This window comes from Gadus macrocephalus, chromosome 20 (genome assembly GCF_031168955.1).
Source record: "Gadus macrocephalus chromosome 20, ASM3116895v1".
Taxonomy (NCBI): domain Eukaryota; kingdom Metazoa; phylum Chordata; class Actinopteri; order Gadiformes; family Gadidae; genus Gadus; species Gadus macrocephalus.
Window position 1 is genome coordinate 20980180 of NC_082401.1, and position 23605 is coordinate 21003784.

A 23605-nucleotide genomic window follows, 5' to 3' on the forward strand; every position below is an offset into this window, starting at 1 on the left:
GGTTGAGACTGCCTATCGGGTGGGTCCACACTGGCACAGTTCCAGTCTCCAAACATAATTTGTCTTTTGTTGGCCTCGTCTTATTTTATGGTTGTTGCAGGTATGGGAATGGATGAGCTCGGCTCTTTTGGCTGTCCGGTATCTGGGTGGCGGTATGCATTACAGACGGCCTTGTGCGCAGACACTCCTGTGCATTGAGATGCCAGGAATGCCTCTGCAGTCAGCAGAGAAGAATTGCCCACTTGTGCAGTATTTGTTGTTGGTTGTTTTCTTTCTGCACTGCAGACTCTCCCTTTAGTCACTAGGATAGCGCTACATGTTAAAAAAAATCTTACTTCATGTCCAGCAGCTTTTGTGTTGTTTAGTGTTTTGTTTATGTGTATGCACACATACTCACACACACACACACACGCACACACAGGGTAAAGAAAGACATCCACCCATTTCGCTGAATAACACTTCTTTTCAATTCTATTTAACAAAATAGTGTTTGTCTCCATAAATAATACACAGTTTCCTTTCCATCTCAGAGTTCATAATACACATGATACATTTGGATATATTTACATATACACAACATATGGCACGCTCAGGTTTGGTGAACCATTACAATTTATAATTTCGATATTTTTTCTTTGAACTATTGATTAACCCCAGCTTTTTGTGTGGGAGGGTGCGGGCATATGTGCGTGTGTATTTGTATGTGTGTTTTAACAGCCAAACCCTTGCTTATTTATGAATATAAAGTTCTGCATTTACACAAAATGGTAGTATGAGCAACAGACCCAAGGTGTCCAAAATATAAATAAATACAACTGATTGATTGTAATATATATAATAACAGTGATTCTTTCTCCTTATTTAACATAGTACTCTCAATCTGGTTTTCAGGCACATGTTAAATAACAGTATTTTTTTCGGTTTTTCATTTTTTTTTATCATGTAGTTCATATAGTTTCAAACTACAGTAAGTTGGTGTCACTTGAAAAGAGAGTATGGAGCACCTTTACAAAATGCCCATGTACAAGCCTGTGTATGAAATTAGGAGCAGATCTTTTCCATTTCCGAGACATTCAGAGAAACTCAAAGATTTGATATTTGCCAGGAAATGAGAAAAAAGAAACGAAAAAAAGGCATGGTTCTTTCCCTGAAACTCTGCAGCTTTGTGTACCTTTCAAGGAAAAAAGGTAAACTCTTAACCTTTTCTCTGCTACTCCTATTTATTTCTTAGCCACAGGCCTCATGGTTGCTTATACTTTGGGAACAGCAAGTGAAAGGAATCGTAACGCTTTGCGACACTAGCCCGATCTCCCAACGCGTTCTTTCCTATACCGAGGGAAATCAACCTTTGTACCGTCGGCTCTGTGTTGAGTCAAGCATGAGGGGAGATTTGATCTTTGTCAGTGGAAATATCTGTCATAAATATACAACTATACTTTCCTGTTCGTCTGAAGGGTTTTGAAGTCTGGAAATATTTATTTAGCTTTTACTCTTTTTACTTCCGACCTCTCCACTTTGTTGTGGGGATGCACACCGGAACGGAGTACTGATAATGGCTTGCCTTGACACTAATCACACCAGAAATGTTAAAAAATGCACTGCTTCTCCGGTGTCCCTGTCACTAAAACCACAGAAGAAGACTGCAATTCTAATCGCTAGACTTCTAAAAAGTACAAACCTTTTGACCTTGCTGTATCTGTTGGAATTTTTTTTAAGAAGATAATCATTGAACACTTACTTTAGTCGAAGGGCTAAGAATATAACACCCTGTAACGGCTCCTGCTGGGGTTTGCTGTTCAAAGCGGTGACAGGCTAGCTAGCTCCTGGTGATGCATTGTTGCAGACAGTACAGTGCACTTACTCACACTAAGAAAAGAGAGGGGGTTTTGTCTGTTTTTGTTTGTACAAAGATCTCGTGTAGAACGGTAGCAAGAAGGCATCTTTGGTGGCGGCAACTCCTTTGAGTCTCCTTATCCGGAACTCATTTGAACTTCCCTCTCAGTCTTTCTCAATCTTATTCACGTTTATTCCATACCATCCAATGTTAATCATATGAATAAGACACACGGGGTATGGGCTCCAACATGTTTTTGATGCCAGTCACTGTAAATAAAATGATCGACACAAGGGTTAGCTTTGTGTCGTGTCAGTCTGCATACATTATGGTCCCTTGGCCAGATGGGATCAGTCATCAGAGGTGAGTCAACCTAATCATCTGACGTTAATGATGGGAATGACCCACACTTCCATCCCTCATCTGAAACTAGCATATCTTAATGTGTCGGCGTCTGCACAGGCTTTGTCTGCACATGGCAAAGCTGCAGGTGTGTAGAATGCAGATCGTTTTCAAGCAAATGTATTATTCCGTCTATTCTTGAGTCAGGGGTCTGCATCCCATGTCCATGGCTGTCTCATTACGGCCGGCTTGGAGCCGCTGTTAACGAGACCATCCATCATGAGCCAGCAGCCGGGTCTAAAAGGTTAATGGGAAAAGAATTTCTGGAAATGGACAAAAATGTTTCCCTGATGAATGGCGTGAACTTACTTGAAATCATCTTTTCTCAAGTTAAGACTTCCATGGCTGAGAGAAAAAAAAGAAAAAGAGACTGAGCTGTCTGGTCTACAGTTTGAGGCCTTTTTACTCAAGTCGCCCATCTATCAAGGCCCAAACGCTCATCCCCCCGTGGCACCCAGTGTGGGCCACGGACCCCGGCTGAACCTTCTGCTCTGTGCAGATGTGATGGAGGCGGAGAGGAGGAGGAGGAGGAGGAGGATGAGGAGGAGGAGGAGGAGGAGGAGGATGAGGAGGAGTTGACAACACAAGAGGGAATCTGTTGGCCAATCTGTCGCAGAAGGGGCGACCAGCTGCTCGTGGTGACTTATCTATTCATGGGCCTGGCATCAATGCTTTGAAAAAAGCAGGGTTGATGGGCGAGGGTTTGGTGGGTGGGTACCTGGGTGGTTGTTGAATTGTGCGCTTGTAAATTCACGTACAGTATTTCGTTTTTGGTTCTGATTTGAAACCTTTCAAAAAGAACAGAGGCTGTCCCCTTCACCAGAGTTTAAGTCTATAGTCTGGGGAATTGTAACTGTAGAAATAATACTGTACGTATAGGTTTCTAGGGAATTGAAAAAAATAAAAAAGGCTTGACCTTGTGTGTGGGTTGAATTTCTGCTCTTCCTCTTTTTAATAGTTACATCAGTACACCGGGCAAACCCAACGTCTGCTACATCTGTCCGTGTCAGCTTGACAAAATTCCACTGAGTTGCAGTGTCCACACTGTAGTTACACTGCGGCTGTGCTGGAAACCACACTATCATTGCTAGATATCAGTTTGATAGCCTTACAGCAAACTGACGGTGCTTTCTTGGGAGTGGGTGGGAGAGATCCTGCCAGAACTGAAAAAAACCAAAACACATGTCATATTAGGAAAACAGTTTGCTTGTGTATATGGGGTGTACATTGTAAACAAGATCCTCAAGCAAAGCTGTGAATTGTGGGTGCAGCTTTGCAGATCTCTCATCAGTGTCAAAAAAGTGTCATACACGCTGTGCTTCCTGTCTGCTTCCTGCCATCAGAATTTTTTTCTTTTCTTTTTTACAACGCCTGTGATTTGTGACGGCTACAACAGGCAGATGGCATACACAAAGAATGAATCAACTCGGCAATTCAACAGTGCCAGTGGTCAGGAATGAGTCCATGGAACACAATATATAGAAGTCATTTTGCGTGAGCGCAGCAATTGGACTGAAAAATATATAGAACAGCTAACTTGGCAGGTGAAAAGAGTCTCCGAAACAAAGTTCCATCTTCCTTTTCAGCGGCCTGATTTGTCGGGATGCAAAACTTTTTTGCGAGAGCACATCTCGGCTGCTCAGCAGTTTCAGCCTTTTGCTTAGGGAATTGTGCTCCTATGCTGTCAATCATCTTTTTTTGAAAATGGTGCAGTAGGTAGGTCCTTCGCCCGAGCTTCGCCTCTGTTGTCTCTGGTGGAGTCGTCTCTATGACAACGATTGGCCGTTGAGGCACTCCCGCCGCAAGCACTGCGCCGGCTTCCACCAGTCCCCGTTGTGGCATCGGCAGATGGTGCAGTCGTCCACCTTCACTTCGATCCCTGCAGGGATGATCGTGGTTCCAGCAAAGCAGTTTGGACCTGTCCCATGGGGAAAAAGGGAATGACGAGAGAGACGGAGGGAAACAGTGAGCGTGAGACGGGCATGTGTGAAACAAGGCATCAAAAAAAGGGAAGGAACGAGTGTCTCCTGGGAAGTTTCGCTATCTTTTTTTTCTTCCTCGAAAGAGTGTAAAAGCTAATGCTGCGGGGTGCCGTGGGGAGTTAAGGGGGAAGGAGGGGGGGTCAAGGGAAACGCATGGATCTTTTCACGGGCGTGCACCGATGGGCTTGTTTTCGCAACACTAAAGCGTTTTTGTCAGTCTCCCCTTCTCCCTCGCCACCGAGCGCTTTGCATTCTAATGCATGCCGAATAGAAGGAGGCTGCTGGGCCCCGGCTGGGCTGTTAGTGCAATGAGGCAGGAGTACAGAGGAGGAGAGAGGGAGAGAGAGGGGGAGAGGGAGATAGAGGGAGAGGGCACGAGAGAGAGGGAGATAGAGGAAGAGGGCACGAGAGAGAGGGAGATAGAGGGAGAGAGCACGAGAGAGAGAGGGCGAGAGAGAGAGGGCGAGAGAGAGAGAGAGGGAGAGAGAGAGAGGGAGAGAGCACGAGAGAGAGAGGGATAGAGGGAGAGAGCACGAGAGAGGGCGAGAGAGAGAGGGAGAGAGCACGAGAGAGAGAGGGAGAGAGCACGAGAGAGAGGGAGAGAGCACGAGAGAGAGAGAGGGATAGAGGGAGAGAGCACAAGAGAGAGGGAGATAGAGGGAGAGAGCATGAGAGAGAGAGAGGGCGAGAGAGGGGGCGAGAGAGAGGGAGAGAGAGCGAGGAAGAGGGATGGAGGGCAATAGAGCAAGAGCAAAGAAGAGAGACAGATACACCCAGATAGAGAAAAGTGGTTTTAATAGCTGAGGACAGTGTTAATCACTGCACGAAAAGGCTTCTAAAAGACATCCTGTTGCCCTGCCTCTCTGCGCATGCACGCTCCATATCATACTCCACTTCTGAAATGTAATTAACTCATGTGAATCTTAAAGATCCATGATTAGATTGAAAAAATATGTTCTTATATTACTGTGCAATTTAGTCATTTGTGAGACTGGTTTATGCCTAATGACTTTCAGTGAATACCAACTGTCATGTCCTCATCATTTTTATCAATTGTATTTCCATGAGTAAGCAGCTGGGAAGGGGATATACCAACTACAAAATCACCCCACTATATCATATTATCCTTTTGAATATACTATTCAAAAACACACTTGCTATGAAACAAAATTCATCAGACGAACATTGAGAAGCAAACAAGTCTGAATACTTACAAATCCAATTAAAAGAAAGGGCAATATTTTACTAGACCATTTTTTTTAATTTTTAAAAGGTAGAAAAAGTGTGTGTCTTTCCAAAACCAGTTGTTTGAAAAACAAAGAAATGGACAGCCCTGGAAGTGATGCAGTTTGGTGTTCTGTTTTTATCTATCAGCCTTTATGATATATCCAGTCAACCATTACTGTAAAATGTTCCATCTTTGTAAGCAAGCAAGATCTTTCCGACCAGCTATTGAGCTTAGCAAGCAAACGATGTGGCATGTAAGACTAATTAGCGATTCTACGAGCTACATGAGGAGTCGAGATTTGAATATGTATCTCTGTTGTTGACATCGAGAGTTCCAATTATATCTGGCAGTTTAATTTTGTGGATGTCAAAAACACATACTTTTTTTTGTTACTCTGTTTATGATTGTAGCATATATCATGCAATTGAAAAGCAATGCATATAAGTACCTTATCTTGGGTATGTTATGGAACATCTACACGACAAACGAAAAACCTCTAATACTTTCGCCAATACTGAAACACCATTTTGATGGTCTTTTTTGGGCCTTATGGCTTTTTTTTTGGGCCACTATATTTCATTTGAAATGTCATCGACTTACCAGGATTTTTAACATTGTATTCATTGGCTAACTCCCGAGAGGTGGATCCTCATGGGCCGTCAGGCATTTGCCCTTGTTTTAATCATTCAACCGGTGCAAGCGGTCATTGAATTTGGATTGCTCCCTGAAGTAGAGCCTTCTAAGTCCAGCCAGCTCTAACGCTCGATGATGATAATGACGTTGACTAAACTCTCAAAGTTCTCATCAGGGTCATAGGCTTCATTCATTGACGTTCACATAATTACTGGGCTGGATTTATTACTTTCCAGAGTGATTGCTCGCTGTCACTATGGCCGTTGAGACTATGACATACGCAGAGATATCAGTACATTGCCGTCTTCCCAAGATTGTTTGTCTACGGACACATAGATAAATCTGCACTATTTTCGGCGCCGTGATTAATTGTCTGTGATTATCTGTGATGCGTCAACAAAGGTGACCCTCCGCACAGACTACCCAACCAGAAGCAACTGATCATATATTTGTGTCTTTGTAGAAGAACTACAATGTAGTTGGGTTGTAACTCGCACTCTGTTTGAATAACTAACTACTCGGAACAAATTGGAAGTCATTCCCCTCGCGTGAAAAGGAGCTAGGCTACTATAACTGTAAATGTAACAAAAGCCGCGAGCTCCCCTTCTGGCATCACAATGATGAATGCGGAATTAAACAACTCTTCTGAATCTGGGTAGAACAGGCGAACTCCAATTTATATTGGAGTTTGCGTTATAGAGTAACCCTTTCAATGAAAAAACAACAACTAGGGTCAATGCAGCGTCAATTTGTGACGGGCAGCTCCGCCCTATCCCTGTTCTTGCTCTAGGATGTGGACTCAGGTTGAAGCTTTGCATGAAGAGCATGGCATTCAGGAAAACATTCAGCCGGGATCTCTGCAGCCCCAGAGGACCTTCATTAAAGAGAGCACTGAAGGTCCTGCAAAGAGCTCTCTGAACAGAAAGGGCTTTTACTTTGCTTCATAGTGAACAATCCTGCTATTAATACCCCCTGTTATGGGGGGCTACATTCATCAACGATGAAAGCCATTAGATTCTGGCTTTAGAGGAGACATTGTGAGCGCTTGCCAGGTCCATGCTCTCATTGATGTGTCCCCGGACAGCTGGCACAGGTTACAGAGCAGAGCCGGGTGTCGGCGGCTGAGGGACAGGGCTGACCTGCCAATCACATATGGCAGTGGCTGCCATATGTGATTGTTTACAGCCAAATCGGTCTGGGACCTGGAGAACCACAAGGACATGCATCACAGCTGAAAGGGCACATTGACACTCCTCAAAGGACAATGCCAGTCCCCAAATGGCATGTCAAAGACGCAGAGTTCAACAAGGTCATTATGATGAAACTTTGCAGAACATTTCAAAGTGAGTGCACCTGGAGTTGCCTCATTAGATATAAATTTGCCTGAAATGAAGTTGGTTCTTGTCATGATGAACGTGATGGAAGTGCAAGGCTGTGAATTTACCTGGCACACGCATTCAATCGTGCCCCTCGCTGCCGCGTGTCCGTAAAAAGCTGTCCAAGCTGTCAAAGTTAATAAGTTACCTGACTCAACCTTCCCCACATGACAGTCTCTCACAATGTCGTGCTGATGAACCCTCAGATGTGGGAGGCCTGACAGCTCTATAAATAATTCAACCCCCCCACCCACCCCAAAGACCCATCCATTTTTAGCCCAACCACGCATTCTCTGTTATCATAAGATTCAAGGGGGGTTGACATAATTTGAAACGTTTTAACTACCCCCCCAATGTATTCACATAATGAATGCTACACATGACTGCTGCAGTTCTCGTGTTCCCCGAGGTCTCTCTCGGTTCCGTCAAGATGGCTCGGTTGGCTTTGTCTGACGAGGCATGGAGGAGCTCCTCCAAGGGGTTCAGTGAGAGGAAACACCCCTTCAGAACCAGGAGCCTACCTGCTCCTCTCCAGGAACATGTTGGGTAAGGAGAGAAAGAAATACAACTCTGGAGGTCCTTGAATTGTCTTCCTGCAGACCGAGTCTAGTCACTCTGTCCTCGCCTGAGAGCGTGTGGAGAAAGCATGTACTGTACATCCACAGCCATCCACCTCAGAGCAGAGCAGCTAAGATATGCTCTGTTGGGGAGCCCTGGAGACAATAGGCCTTCCCCTGAAATGGCATTGCTGAAAGGGTGTCACCGTGTACTGTCGCACTGGATTAGCTCCTCACATCCAGATGCTTCTGGTGTGTGTGTGTGTGTGTGTGTGTGTGTGTGTGTGTGTGTGTGTGTGTGTGTGTGTGTGTGTGTGTGTGTGTGTGTGGGGGGAGGGGGGGTGCAAGAAAACGTCCAGGAATGTGTGAGTGTCCGTGGTGACATGGATGGTTGCCATGTTCCTCAGTATGACCGCCCTGATTCCTGTTCTATCCTCAAGACAGATAATATAGGTCAATGACTACCGTGAAGCATGGAGAACATAATCCACCTTCGACTCTACAGACAATAAAAAGCAACCGGTGTTGCATTATAATTGCGTCGGAATGAGACACAAGGAGGAACTCACTGCAGCATTGTTTATGTGGCAACGTGGATTCTTTGTCGAGGTGATGTTACGCTCCGGCAGTCATTCTTCCATTCAGTACGTCCGCTTGGGGAGATCACGGATGATCAAGGACATCAGTAAGGAGGCTTCGGTCTCTTGAGTCCGTAAAGCTCTTTCCCTCCCACAGGATTTGTGGTGGCCGGGGACAAAGGCTCCCACCCATCTCTTCTAACCAGCCAATGAGCCATCGAAATCCTATAATTCTAATTTGAGGATTGGCTGTGTGTGGCAAGGGCGTAGGGGAGATAGACAGTTCTCAGGGGGCCCATTAGAACCATACCACCATGGCCTCAATCAATGGGCCAATGTTTACCCTGCTTAGCGTGTCATTTATAATTAAAGCAAGTACTGCTCATTAGTGGCCGGCAGGCCCGAGGTAATGATTTTAATTCATAAAACATCAATTACATCCTCATCCTCCAAAGGCGCCGGCCATGAAACGGCGCGACCTCTGATAAATGTGACACCGGTAGTTTAATGAAATGTTAACGACGTTTTGAGAATGTGCGTTACTGGTGGTTGCGGCGGGAAAAGTCTGTGAGTCTCTTACCGTTTTTACAGATGGGGCAGCACTGCTCCGGCTCGTACACGGGGTTGACGCACTCGGGCACGGCGCAGTCCGACACCACACAGTGAACCTCATTGTTTGGCTCACAGCGGCACCACTCGCAGGGCGAAGGCTGGGAGAGGGAGGGGAGGAGGGGGAAAGAAACCGCACATTGAGGTTAGGGATGACTCAACGTGGTCTTCACTGGCGCTGTAACACAGGTCATTTGACGGATTATGATTGTCGTCATCCTCGCTGGCCTGCATGCCTTTTCTGTTCGGCACATCACAGATCGGTTGCTATCGACGTGGCTTCACTCATGCAAAGTATAGCTCTAGGCTTTGGTTCAAACTCCATGGAATGTGGTCAGCAACGCAGGGATAGTATACATTCTGCTGCAGTCTCAAACCACAGTGTTCTCTTGGCAGCGCTGCAAGAGGCTGATTGAAGATATATTTCCCACTGTGCTGGTGCATGTTATTCGGCTCTCATCAAAGAACCCTTAAAGGACGTTAACCTAAATGCTGAAAGATTGACATGCAGTTGAAAAATATATACACTGTTGTTCACAGATTTTCCCATAATCTTTAAGTTATAATAGTGTCCACTGTGTAGGGCCAAATAGGTTAAACTGATCATTTAGTCATCATCAAATGCACATACTGTGACACCAAGCCCGGTAGCAGGTGATGAGGTCACACGTATGCCATGGCAAGCTGCAATATTCAAATGAATCTGTCTTGCAAGCACCGGCTACAAACAGAATCCATTAGTCAATTCTAAAGGATGTCGTTTGTTGTCTGTAAGTAGGCCTGTACAACTATGCTTTTGAAGTGTACATGGTTTTGTGATTTCATTATTTGATTATTTTCAATTCAGCATTCGTTACACAGAAGCACATTATAGGAAGACAGAGCACAGCGGATAAATGCGGGATTAATACTCAATGTACTGTTATCTGTTTACCCTAAAAGGAATAATGATGTCGGAGGTGGTATCTTATGGAATAACACTAGCCAAGATAATTGGTAAAGAGAAACCAAATCTACATTTGCACACATTGAGACTAAGCTGTTGCATGGCAGACTCAATACTGCCTGGTTTTGAACATTTGGAATACACTGCCTGTGTTCAGTGCGCTACCTCTGGTTGCGGGTGCAAGTTGTTTTGGGAGGTTTCTAGCTTTATTTACATCATTATTACAACATGCACGCACAGGGGCAAACACATTGCCTGTAGGTCATGGAGAGAAACTTGAATTTAAGCCCTTCTAAGGCAATTGACATTTAAGTATGAAAAGAAAAAACAACCGAAAGCGCTGTTTAAATGGCTGCTTTACAAGAAAGTTAGCGGAAGGGCTTAGGAGTCTCGAACACAGCCTGCTGGCAATGCAAAATGGCCTCTCATTCTGGTGGCTACATCTTCTCTCTAGCACCACAACAAACATTAGCTTGAAATACGTTGAAGCACAGCCCTCGACAATCCACTGCAGAAAACCTCCCTGCAGCACAGATGGACCAAAAGGTTATTCCCAAAGCAGAGCGATGCTTTTCTTTGTAATAAGGCCATGTCTGCCTTCTAATCAACTATAGTCTATGGATGCTGTTGTTCTATTGGTGTCCAATTGTATCTATGCAACCGTTTATCCCAATCAGTGTTAGTCTTAGTCCTATCACCTCACCAGTTAACAGAGCAAAGGGCTTTCTTTTTCCACATTGTTAGTCATCTCACAGGCCTCATGTATAACTTCATCTGTCAGGAGTTCGATGAAACATGCAGGAGATACAAAATCTTCAACTCTGATATAATAATATGTCTTGGCCCAGTCCAACATTTCAAATATGCATTTCAGCATTTTTGGGGTTTTGGTGTGTGAAACCTTGTCACCTTCCAATCATCCATATCAGCTTTCGTCGTTTGGTCTAGCTGTTGATCTACGTCCTGTAGCCAGTGGGTCTGACTTCCTTCCTGCCGTACCCAGCTGGGATAGGGAGGCCGGCTACTCTACTTACATTAACCCTGTCATGGGTGAGAAACAATGATGCAGAGAGAGTTGGAACCAGCTACACAGGTGCTCACGCCGCCTTGTTAAGTCGGAGCGCATTCTGCTCGTGGGCAACGTGAAGGAACGTGATCGAATGGAAAACACTGTTTCCCCAAAAAATGACATTGCAGCAACGGTGACTTGGAGAGAACACGAGACACAAATGGACTCGCTTTTCACCCTTTCCCTATATTCTCTTGCCATTTACTTCCCCTATCTGAGGCGCTTAATGCTTTCATTTGAAATCGTGGGGTCTCATAATGTGCGACATTACAGGCTCTTCCATTCAAAGCCTCTTGGAAGAGAGGTACATTTGAGTACACTGGAATAAAACATTTTCCCTGATATCCCGTTGCGCGTGAGGCTCCATCAAGAGGGGGGAAAAGGGAGCCAGCAGGTTCATGAAAAACATGCCGGTGATTTAGTTAATGTGGGAAGATTTTTCAACACCTAACTAAATGTCTTCCTCCGAAAAAAGAATCACAGACGGAGATGAGCCCGCATGCTGGGACGACATCACAGATCTTTCACTCACTACAATCAGATACAAAATCTTCTTTCTGTTTAACATTTCTGCTTTACATCCCTGCGGTAGACTTCCGCCCCCTCCCCCCCCCTCCCCCCCGTTGTACCCTCCTCATCTCCTGCACACCGCTAGGCCAATTAAGCAAAGGCAAGATGGGCCTCTGCTCATGCATATGGAGAAGTCTGTAAACCCTACGTCCCGTTGACAGGCTCAGTGTGGGGGGGGGCAGCGAGTGGGCCGATCCAGGGTCATTGGTGGAGCACGTTGGCTAAAGAGGCCAGCCCTCCTGCACACTGACAGGCGCTTTTAAACCCCTGGAAAATAACTGCTGTAATTGTCAGATTTAAGGGGGTGGGTGGGGCCGGTGATTTGCCGTGGTAAGGATCTGTGTGTGCGAAAACAGAGGTAACATCTGAGCTGAACTATTTGGCTGCATGAAAGCTTTACTGCACTCAAGACAGGCATGGGGTTCCTACATGATCATATCCTGTAATAATACATGCATGGCTTCATTTATTTATTTACATCCACATATACATTTCAACATGTCTAAAGGATTACACCCATCAATTCATTCATCAAGCTTTATTTCTCATCATTTTAATGAATAACTATGCAATAAAAATTGATTAAAAACGCACCGCAACAATAATGTGTTTGCCTGCATGTATTTGCTTATGCTGATGCAGTCTAGTGTGTAGCTGGTGTTTAATACTTATCCGACATATATCCTCCTTCCACATTTGAAAGATAAAGGTTTTACTTCGGTTATTTTATCTTTTGTTGAACAGTAGTTTGCTTCAATGATTAATTCTATGCACTTGCATGATTCTTGTCGTTTTTGGGTTGTTTCTTCATGGTTAGATGCACCAATTGTTAACGCTTTGGAAAAATGTATCAGCTAAATAAGTGTGATGTCATCTCTTCGAACTAGTTTGCTTTATAAAAACATTCCATTGAAGAAAAAAATGCTATACTACATGCACACTATACTTGCTGTACAAAAAAATGACTTCATTCAGGTCTGAAAAATATGTAAAGAATCCAGGGCCTCTTATTCAAGGCAGCCTTTGCCAGTGTGTGACCACATGATTTTGTCCCTCCACTTAATATATTAATATGTTCATCTTCACAGTGCCAGGGTTAAAAATAACAGATACACAGGTCAACTTTCAATGAACCTTTTCTGGAATTTATGGAAACCCTTTCATGCATTCAGTGGTGCCCAGGGCTATCCATTGCTTCTCTTTGTGTGTGTGGTCTAGCGTTAAGAGGATCATTCATGCCTCGGTCAGGGACCGTGAAAGAAGTGGGACTCGAGACCACGCTGTCGGCAGACATTTTGGGTCAGCTTTTGTCCCAACCCGGCCCGGCCCTGTGAGCTGGACACTCAAGCGCTGCCCTGCAAAGTGCTTCACTACTTTTCTTTTATCCTATCACTGTACTGAGTACTGTACTGAAGTACAGCCCTGACATCGTTTTGTCTATACTGGGACTTTGTAAGGCACAAACCTCATTCATTTGACTGCTCAAAGCATACTCTGCTGGTTATACTGGCAATAACTGGATCCCGAATCTGGGTGAACAGGGGGTATTACCTTTGTCTTTCTTTTGGTAATCATGGTGCTGCTGGGTCTATATATGGGATCTTTAGGTGCCCTGTAATGACACAAACGCTTTTAGAGAAAGTGTATGTAAAGGTTTCCAATCAACAATGTGTAGACTGCCCTCTGTAGAAACAAATCAATCTCTTCTGAAAGCTCCATCTAGCCGCTCCCAAAGGAGTTCACTTCAGTAGACAACAGGTCGTAATTCTGCCCAAACACTGCCGTCCCTCACCTGAAGTTCTGCAGAGTGGGATTGCTGCATGAGTTCAAGTCTCCTAGCATTCAAAGTTGTGCTGAATAAGGATGACTAAGTAGTTCTAATTTTGTTATTAGGTATAGATTATGAAGTTCTTCTGAATGTGTGGAATGTCAATGGGGAACTTTTAATAGGATATGAATACCGCATTCAACCTAGTTTGGGGTATGATTGTTCTTGATGGTTATTTTTCAAACCTAACAAGTAAGCAAATGTGAAATCCTAAAAAAACACGTAGGTTTAAATCTTGTTTTTGACCATATCGTCTTCTGTCCTTCTATTTTCTTCACATTTAAACTCAGACGTTTCCTTTCAATCAAGATAGAAGGGGAAATAGAAGCAATCAAACATGAGGCCTGTTGGCTCTGACAAGTAAACCTCTCCATAGGGTAAGGCACAAGTCATCACACTGAGTGACGTGTTGTGTGTGTGTGTGTGTGTGTGTGTGTGTGTGTGCCTGAACCACTCCATGGGTTTCTCAATTGTACTGAACTGAACTGTATAGAATCCAACATTTTTCTCCCATCTTCTGGTGGTAAAATGTAATCACTGTTTGCGGCAGAAATTAAAATGGCTCTGTGTTAAAGGCCAATTCGCTCTGTGTAATAATTACATCAGCTCATTTCCTGGTCGGTGGTTTATGGGAGTTTCAGCAAAATGTAATTGGTTCTGCTTCTCTTTTTTTTGCAGTTGGGTTATTTTCAAAGGAATATGTGTGCACTGTTTGCTCTTAATAAATGAGTACTTTTTCAAGTTAGTTTATCATCAAACAGAAGCAAGAAGTGCAAGGCAGGAAAGTTGTTGAGTTCCTTGTTACGTTTCTCTACCTCCAAATCATACAAATCCCTTTCATTCTCACTTGTTTGTAATAACGTCTTTGCAGAAGGGAGAACCAAACACACGCCAGATAAGACATCACTCCAAAGGAACCTGGTATGAACAGACCTTTAAGTGTACCCAGATACACAATTAGGGCTCTTCATGTGCTCTTGGTTTGTGACGATTTAGAATACAATCATCAACACAAACCTCAGTACATGTTTTCAATAGGACAATGGAAATTAAGCATCCTTTTGACCCTGCTCTGAACTGAAACACACACGCACTTGTTTTTTCTCTTTCTGTTTTAAATGCAAACTGCAATTTGTGTGATTATTGTTAACGAACAGTCCTCATATTTCATTGTCATGTTATTTTTCATTATACACATCTTACTAAAAAATATATATATATTCATAAAATTTGCTTGCATGACACGTATTATTGGCTGGTCACTGCCCCGGAACCATTCACACCCCGAAGTTATTAATAGAGTGAGTGATTCATTGTCAAATTTGTATTGAGTGGTGGCCGAATCTATGAGACATTACTAAATGAAGTACTCCTCACTTCACTAGACCCCGGTGCCTCCCACTGCCTGATATAGGGCTGGGCTGGGGATATGGCTTCCAGTATGAAAATCTCTCACTAAATAAAAATCGGGGAAGTTTTCTCTGCGACAAGGACACTTGTAAATGGACAAGTTAACACTGGTTAAGTACAGATTAGAGGAGTGGATTTCTCCTTGGCTTGTCGTTATGCATAATGCTTCTTCAGGATTAGATCCAGCACATTGGCGGCTCTGTATCCAGCTGCTATGTGTGAATGTTGATGAGCGCTGGCACGACAGCCATCACTGCGCTCTCAAGTTCGAAGTGATTTTGGGCTTTCAGCATTTGTTGGGTACAATACCCCTGGATAGAGGTTGGTTGGGAATGCTTGGAGTGCTGCTAATGGATTAAAGATATTGCTATATCAAAATATCGAAAAAAATAACAGTTCCATGAAAAGACACATGCTTCGTTTTTGTAGGTTTTCTGTGTGGAGAGGGCCCATCCCCCTACTCCCCACAGACAGACACAGACACACAAACACACACACACCCAACAACCCCCACCCCCCCCCACACACACACACACACACACGCACCTGCTACTGGCAAATTAAAATGCAAATTGGGAGTGTTGCGCAACGTGCCCTAGATGGTGACAGAGGAAATGCCACGCAGGCCTGCACCAAAAGGTTAACCTGTCGCCATCCCTTAATAGGGGCGCGCATCCCACACTCACCGACAGCCTTTGATTCCTTTGAACACTGTACGGCGCCCAGGCTTTTATTTCATCCAACAGACACGCACAACACACACGCACACGCACACACACACACACACACACTCATACACACACTGGACGCCTGGTCCTTAGCGTCATTGGAAAGATCATTATGGCCTCATGTGGCGACTAGCAGCTCGCCCGTCGTTACCAGCTAAGGTGATAAAAGGCCCTGAGAGGACTCGGAGCCAGGGAGAGGTCGTCTGTGAGCTCACCCCTTAATAAGTCTAAGGCCAGTCTTTTCACGTGTCTCCTGGAGAGCTGATTGTGAGGTTGGAGGAAAAAAAAAAAGAAATAATCTGTTTAAATCCAAATAAAAGGTTGTCCAAAAATTGTAAAGGAGAAGGCTTCAGTCCTGTGGTCCGAAGGAAATCAAGCAAATGATTCAAAATCAAAATGATAAAGTATTTCCTTGTATTAACCACTCTAGGCTCTTATTATATATTTATTTAGCATGTGTGGAGAAGTTCATGAAAACAAAGGTTTTTCTAGGTAAGGTTGATGTACTTTTCATCACAACATTCTCTCCTTCTTTCAATGTTGTTCAAAATTACAGTTGTTTGCTTTTCCAAGAACCGTTAAACAATGGTTTGTGCATGCGTTGGATAGGAAGGACTCCTTGATCACACTGTCTGTGGAAAAGGTCCATATGATAGAGATCACGTAGAGAAGGATAGCTATGCACTGGCAGGCTGAGGCCTGAGCAGGAAGATTCTGTTGGCAATCCTCTATATAAACGATGACAGATGACCGCAGTATTGTGTGCAACCAATTCAAAATATCTTGTCATCGCTGTGTTACAAAACATTATTATAAACAGCTGAAGAGAAACTATGACTGTCGTACTACTATCCATTTTCTATACCGTATACCCATACAACTGATTCTTGAAGTAAAATGATATGGGATTTCAAAAAGATAGTGTTGGGTGGGTGTATGGACGCATCTACAAAACACATATACATGCACGAGCACGCAGACTAGAGTTAAAAATAGTCCCTCCGCGATTGTGAGAGGGTAAAACTCTGACCCTCAGACATTTGCATTTGAGTTCACTGCGCTGGATATGGAGGCTACCACTGCAATTGAACATCTGACCAAATAGGCCCTTACACAGCAACCCAAAATTGATTGGTTTTTCAAAAAATGAATCTCTTCCAACTTTCGCTCAAGTCCATCGCCACGGGTTATCTTTGTTAAAGAAAAAATATTCTGAACACGGCTTTGTGGCATCTGCCTGCTGAGTTCAAAATGGGGCTTGGCTTTGTGTTTGGTTAAATGTGTCTCAGTGACAGGATGTGGTAATTGTGCACAGGTGAAAAAGAAAATTTCCTGCAATCGCCCACCGTGGATTTCTTTCTTTGCCTTCAAGTTAATATGAGTCGCACCATTCAGAATTGCCACCAAATTGCTAGCGCAGATGGCTGGTTCTCTCAAATTACTTTGTACGAGGCATACCGCCTAGCAGTCGGCAGCGGGATGCACAGCCCTGATGATTTACCGATGATAAGCCTATTCTAAACTAATTTAAACGGTCCCTTCAAGATTTAAATATGGTACCTGAACTTAACTCAAGTACACTTGTGATCGCAATGAGGCCAAGACATCTTTGACGTTTATGTCCGAGCAATAAGAAGTAAGATCCATTGCTACTATTTGATTTCCCAAAAATCATGATTACTTCACAGTTTAAGTCATCTTTAAAGTTAAAATACCAAACATAGAAATGCAAAAGTAATTTCCCTGTTTGAAATCTTCTTGACTATTATTCATGCAAAGGAAGCACGTTTAACGCATCACTCTGGGCTGTAGTTAATCCTGATGGGCATTTCTAACACTTTAATTAAATGATACATCCAGAAAATATAGCAATAGATTCATCAAAAAGTAGAATCAAAGTTTGAGCTGCAGTCCATCCCAACAAAAATTCGAATTAGGAACCACTATGTGTGCTCTTAACCCTTAAATGGAATAAAAAAGTATTCCTAATTTATAACACTAAACCTATTTTACAGAATACATATGCTCAACAAATGCCTTAGAACACAACCCCTGATACGTTGTTAACCAAGATATGAATAATTGTTTCTCAAGCCCTAAAGTTAACTTCTGTGATGCCTTCTATGTTATGAGCCCAGTGTCGTGCTCAGTGACGAACCGCTCACTGTAACCATGGTTTGAACCAAGCATGGGAACCATATTTGATGTTATGAACCACAGATCTGGATTCATCTCCAAAGAATAGTGAGGTCTTCCTCTCAACACTTTTATTATTTCAAATCAGAAATGCATTTCTGTTCACCTCTGCTATCTTTTCAAATGTATCTCTGCACTATTATTTGTATTTTTCAACTTCTTATACTTTCATTTTACATGTGCCTTCTTTAAGTAATCTATGGGGGCTTCCAAGTGAAACATTTTTTTATTTTTAATGAATGTTGTTTTACCGTTTTCAAAACAGGTTTCTGCCTTTGTAAAGAACTACAAAGGGCATAAGTTTGAAGGATGCTGAATAAATTAACCTAATGTTTGCTGAAATATCAAGGTTTGACTTGTATTGTACGAGAAAATCCAAAGAAACGTAATTCAATTCTTAATCCCCATTGCAAGACCATATTAGGCGCCGTTATATCTTTATGCTGCATTAATTGCATTGTGGATCATACGGTTCACAAATGGCCAAATGTTTCCTCTCTCTAACATTGAGGGTACAAAACCTGACAAATTATATAAATCAGGAGTGAATTGAACTCTATCAGAATAACAATAGTATGTAGACAGATAGCGGTTGGCAACAGGTCATCATTCATATGAGCGGGTTTTCCTTACCGATTTTCAAACATGAACAATAAGACATGATTAAGCAGAGAGCTAGGGTGTATCCCGGATATTGTGATGATTTGACACACTCTATTTCAATCATCCATTGCCCTGATCCATGTGTAATTAATGTATATGAGATGGCCAACTTCCGGGCAGCAGTGGTGGCAGCAGCAGCAGCAGCAGCAGCAGCAGTAGCAGCAGCAGCAGCAGCAGCAGCAGCAATTTAAAACACAGCCTGTACTTGTCAAGCATGTAGTGTCATTTGTAAACGGGCGATAACGCCGTGCCCTTTGACTGCTACCGTGACACTGTTTTGTCAGAAAGACAAAGAACTCGCCCTCTTCCGGTGTTGTGTGAGCATGTTAATCGAGAAGAATCTCATCATCATAGCTTTTGAATCGTGATGCCGTGCATGATTCAATATCAAAATAATGCGTTTATCTGTTTAGGAGATGCTTTGCTCCAAAGTGATGTCCAGGGAATACAGAGAGGGAAACCAAGCGACAATAGTGTTTGTGTAGAGCAATTTGTGGTAGGAGTCTCGCTCAAAGATGCCCAGGGTTGAGGACATTGAGGGATCCAACCCGGGATCTTTTCTTTGGAAATCAAACACCAAAAGTATATCCTTATCCTGACACAACTGTTGGGGAATTTTCATATTTTGAATACAGAAGTTTATTATCATTCCATAATATGTGTGTATGTGTGCGGTCTTTAGTTGGTTTTGGCTTGTTTCCACTGAATGACAAATACAACTGTAGTACTCCTTTATAATATGATATAATGTCTTAGACGACAGCATTGCAATGAGGTGATACAAGTGGGTAGTGGGTGAACCCAAGACTTTACCAACTGTATAACTTCCTAGCGTGCATCCAGAAATGAAATATGGATATTGTTGTTATGTGAATCGATGCAGTGTTGAAAAACTGAAAGTAGTCATTCTTGTAGTGCTTTATATTGTTACATTGATATTTAGCTCTCAGCCCAAGACATGAGCATGTTCTAACAAGCTCTTTTGGTCAACAGCCCCAACGGGCTATATATGATTAAATGTCAGTGCCTTTTCCAACGAGTAGCCTATAGGTTTCAAACAGTATCCGCTGAGGAGGAAATTACATCATTGCACCTGAACTCAATGCCTCAATCTATTGATTTGCTAAGCAAAGCAAACAGATCCATATGTTTAACGCCTTGGACCCTAAAGATTATTGTAGTTAAAATATGAAGCATAGAGTAAAAATACATACAACACTCTCCATGGCTTTGATTGTAGTGTTTGAAGAGTCAGACTGGTCTGCAAGTACGTAGCCTATTGCTGCAGTACTATAAGATCGAAGTTATCCATATATCGACCACATCATATGTTCAAATGACGTCTTACCTTAAACTCCTCCAGGATCTTGTACGTTTTCGCGCGGTATTCACAAAAGTTCTTAATCTCCTTGCACTCGGGGCAGCAACCATTGTGTTCAACTTTGGTGCACTTTGGGTGTATCTTGGGACACTCCGGCTGGTCGCACACGGGCCCGTCCCCTGTGCACACGCACGGACAGTTCGAGTGTCCGGGGAAGAACCGCTCCCCGAGTTTGTACACAAAGCCGCTGTCGTCCACACATCCTTTCCCTCGATAGTCATCGAAGAAGATGTTGTCGTTTGCGGTCCGCTCCGCGTCGTCAGCGGCATAATCCTCTGGGTTGACCGAGGCGGCAGAGCAGGCGTTCACAGCAAGCAACACGACGCAGAGGACTGCAGAGAGGGGGCCCATACTTCGCCGCGATATTTGCTATATGGCGCTTCGACAAGAGCATATGGCTGTCATTCTAGGCCCCTGTTGTCCGCGGTGGCGTCCTGAGCTCCATAGAGACGACTCTGCAATCAGGGGAAAGTCGAAAACAATGCATAGCATAATATACATCAGAGTACAACAAACATGCGATGTTTGTTGTATGGGGGTAGGGGGGGGGGGCGGACTATTTGATGTTATATCATTAAAAAAAAAAAAAGTGCGTGTGTGCTTGTGCGCGCGCGTGCGTTCGTACTTGTATGTAGGGCTACGTGTAAGTGCGGACGCGGGCACGCATGTGTGCACGCGCGTGTGTGTGGACTACGGATCATGACACTGGGCAAGCAAATGACATCATTAGGTGCTGGAGAAAAGATGAACGCGACGGTGTGAAGCCGAAATAATGGCTTCTCCACTCACAACTCGTGTGCATGGATTTAATTAAAATCTCGACATAGGCTGCATGAAACCAACAGGTATCCAACATAACATGAGCCTGTTGTGGTTATTCCCTTGCAAGTCTATGCCTCGTCATATGGGTAACACGCCCTTTTAACCAAATGCACATTTTTTTTTAACCTGCATATAGTAAAAATGCGCAATAGGCTTTAGGCTGACATACTTGGTCCCTTGCAGAGAGGCGGTAGGGAAGAAGGGGGGTTGTATTCTTATTTGGGATTATTAATGCTTTCAGTGTTATGCATTCCCCCATGGTAAAGCACCACACGAAGCACGGCGACGCTACAGGTTTTAGGACATGATGGGGGCATTCGTCTGCGAACTCACCGTGTAGAATTGCTTGTTCCCACTTTCTTTCTTTTTTTTTCGCGAAACTAGAGAGTCCAAAACGCCTTGTGCGGATCAGATCAAGACAGTTCCCCCTAGGCGTCCGTATACTTCATCCATAGGGGTAGGTGTGTGTTTGTGTGTGTGTGTGTGTGTGTGTGTGTGTGTGTGTGTGTGTGTGTGTGTGTGTGTGTGTGTGTGTGTGTGTGTGTGTGTGTGTGTGTGTGTGTGTGTGTGTGTGTGTGTGTGTGTGTGGTTATCTTTGCCTGGCGTCGAAAGATGTTGTAATCCCCCTGACTTGAGTCTGTCCAGCCTTAAAAAAAAGAGATTCAAACAGCAGCCTGTTGTAGAGCCGGCTGTTTCCTTTTCCAGTTGAAGAGAAGTCGTACTCTCCGCGTAAAAGTATGTTGGATGCAATCTTATTAGTCCTACGATAGACGAAATGAAATATAGGAGGAAAAGGGAAGAGGGTGGGGGGGAAGAAGGGGGAAAAGAAGCGCTTTAAGTAAATCCTATAGTCTTCCTCGGGCTCTCGGTCGTCCAATCATCTTAATATTTCCAATTTCTCCTGAAAATCTGGGGAAAATCCTCTGTCTTTGCCTTACATTTCCACTGTTTGAATGGCACGCAGGCAACACCATATATATATATATATAAATAAAAGAAAGTTTACGATTAAATCACGAATCAAAACGAAGATCGACCCCTGGTTCCCGACCGCCTGCACACGGTGCTTGTGGCGTGATCCCCCTCTCACTCACGGACCGAGGGCTCTTGCTTCTGACGAGGTTAAGGATCAAAAGACAAAACACTCACACGTACGCACACACACACACACATACACGCAGGCACGAGCACAATCTAACAAAACCCACGAAGCACGATTCATTAAGTCCGAAGGTCGTCACGTGAAAGAGGATTAAGCGCTCGGGCTTTTCTTTCCTCGTCGTCACGCGCGGTGCTGAAGAAAGAGAAAATCTAGCGCTTCTGAGTTCCAGCACCTTGGAGAGCGACTGTGTTCGGCAGCGACGGTGCTGCTGCTGGTCGGGCGTGCTACAGCTACTAAGCACTGTTCCAGCCGCTAACAGAGAGCTCTCACTCAGCCCCCCCCCCCCCCCCCCCCCACACACACACACACACCCTCTTCTTCTTCTATAGCTTCTCTGTCCGTTGAAATCCCAGAGGTGACGAGGGGGAGGAAGCAAACATTCGCTGAATGCATGCTCATGCACGTAAATTAATTTCAAACTACGAGTTGTCACTGCTGGGAGATGATGTCGTCGTCGTGTGCGTGTGCGTGTGCGTTTGTGCGATTGAGCTTTTTACATGTGACACACTTAATGTCAATGTAACACAGTCTAACAGTCTTAAGTGATATCAAATCTCAATTCGTTCTGAAAAGAATCTTGCCCAAGTATGAATAGGATTCACAACTGGGCAACATAAAAAATGTTTGGCATGAATTAACTAAATGTGTCTAATTTGTGTTGAGCAGGACATGTTGGATATTTATGACCCTATTTTCCGCCTGACCGAAAATCCAATAGCATTAAAAAAAGATCTATATGGCTGTCCAAACAACCTAAGAGTCATGCATATCCAAATCAATAGCTGCATATTACCAGTCAGGCCTCACAAAGAATAAAGTTCAGCACGTTAACTTTGTGACTGCTCAGAATATTTTATCTCTCAACTGCCTGCTGTCCCATCGCAATGATGAATATACCTTAATTATATGTTAACACATTACTTGGCTAGTAGCCGTGTAATGTGTATATGTACATGCACCTTGAAATAGATTGAAATTCATGTTTTCAGGCTCCCTCATACAACATACATGTGTTCATTAATGCATGGACATATCTCATTTTGATAGTGTCCTTCCAGTGTGAGCGCCCATGTACGCGCCGTTCCTTGGCCCACCACTGTCACGTTACTTCAGTATCAACCGCGGCAGAAGCCATGGGCCTACGCACCACGCTGTGCTGTCATTTAGCCGTAAATAGCACACTGCCTTCAACTGTGTGTTCCTCTAATGATCTCTTGATGTTGCAGCGTGACAGCCTCAATGAGAGATAACTATATGGTTAACATTCAGCGTCACGTCAAACAGCTCTGCACTCACACAGGCACACACACACAGACAGACACACAACCACACACAGACACACACAGGCAGACCCCTCGATTGCAGCCGAACAGAGTTCAACAAAGCTTTGCGACACTCCGCCCCCTGGTGCAAAAGTCGCCAAGTCGCTGATGGGTGTCGCAACGCCCATTGTAATCTCCAAAATAGCAGACAGGTGTGTGACGTTCACATGCCGGAGTGGTCGTGATCATGACAGTTGTCAGACGACTGCCGAACAGAAACACATAATTACTGTGTCGGCTGAAACGGTATGCGGGGGTACACTGGAGGGTAAACAGAGATACATTTGTTCGCCATTCTCCTTGGCGGAT

The 23605-nt window shown here is 43.9% G+C and overlaps 1 protein-coding gene across 1 annotated transcript; it reads right to left on the minus strand.

Moving 5' to 3' along the window:
* Window positions 1-443: 443 nt before the first annotated feature.
* On the minus strand, window positions 444-22231 carry vwc2l (von Willebrand factor C domain containing 2 like). Its single transcript, XM_060039548.1, has 4 exons — window positions 21146-22231; window positions 19958-20445; window positions 9171-9300; window positions 444-4154 (listed from the first exon to the last, which is right to left on the minus strand). The coding sequence occupies exons 2-4, from the start codon at window positions 20339-20341 to the stop codon at window positions 4003-4005; spliced, it is 666 nt and encodes a 221-aa protein (XP_059895531.1). The 5' UTR covers window positions 20342-20445; window positions 21146-22231; the 3' UTR covers window positions 444-4002.
* Between the last annotated feature and the right edge of the window lie 1374 nt (window positions 22232-23605).

Coding starts and splice junctions, on each gene's coding strand:
- vwc2l (XM_060039548.1), bottom strand. CDS start 20,341: ATGGGCCCCCTCTCTGCAGTCCTCTGCGTCGTGTTGCTTGCTGTGAAC. Junction 9,301..19,957: donor AGATCCTGGAGGAGTTTAAG/GTAAGACGTCAT, acceptor TCCCTCTCCCAG/CCTTCGCCCTGCGAGTGGTG. Junction 4,155..9,170: donor CTGCCCCATCTGTAAAAACG/GTAAGAGACTCA, acceptor CCCATGGGACAG/GTCCAAACTGCTTTGCTGGA.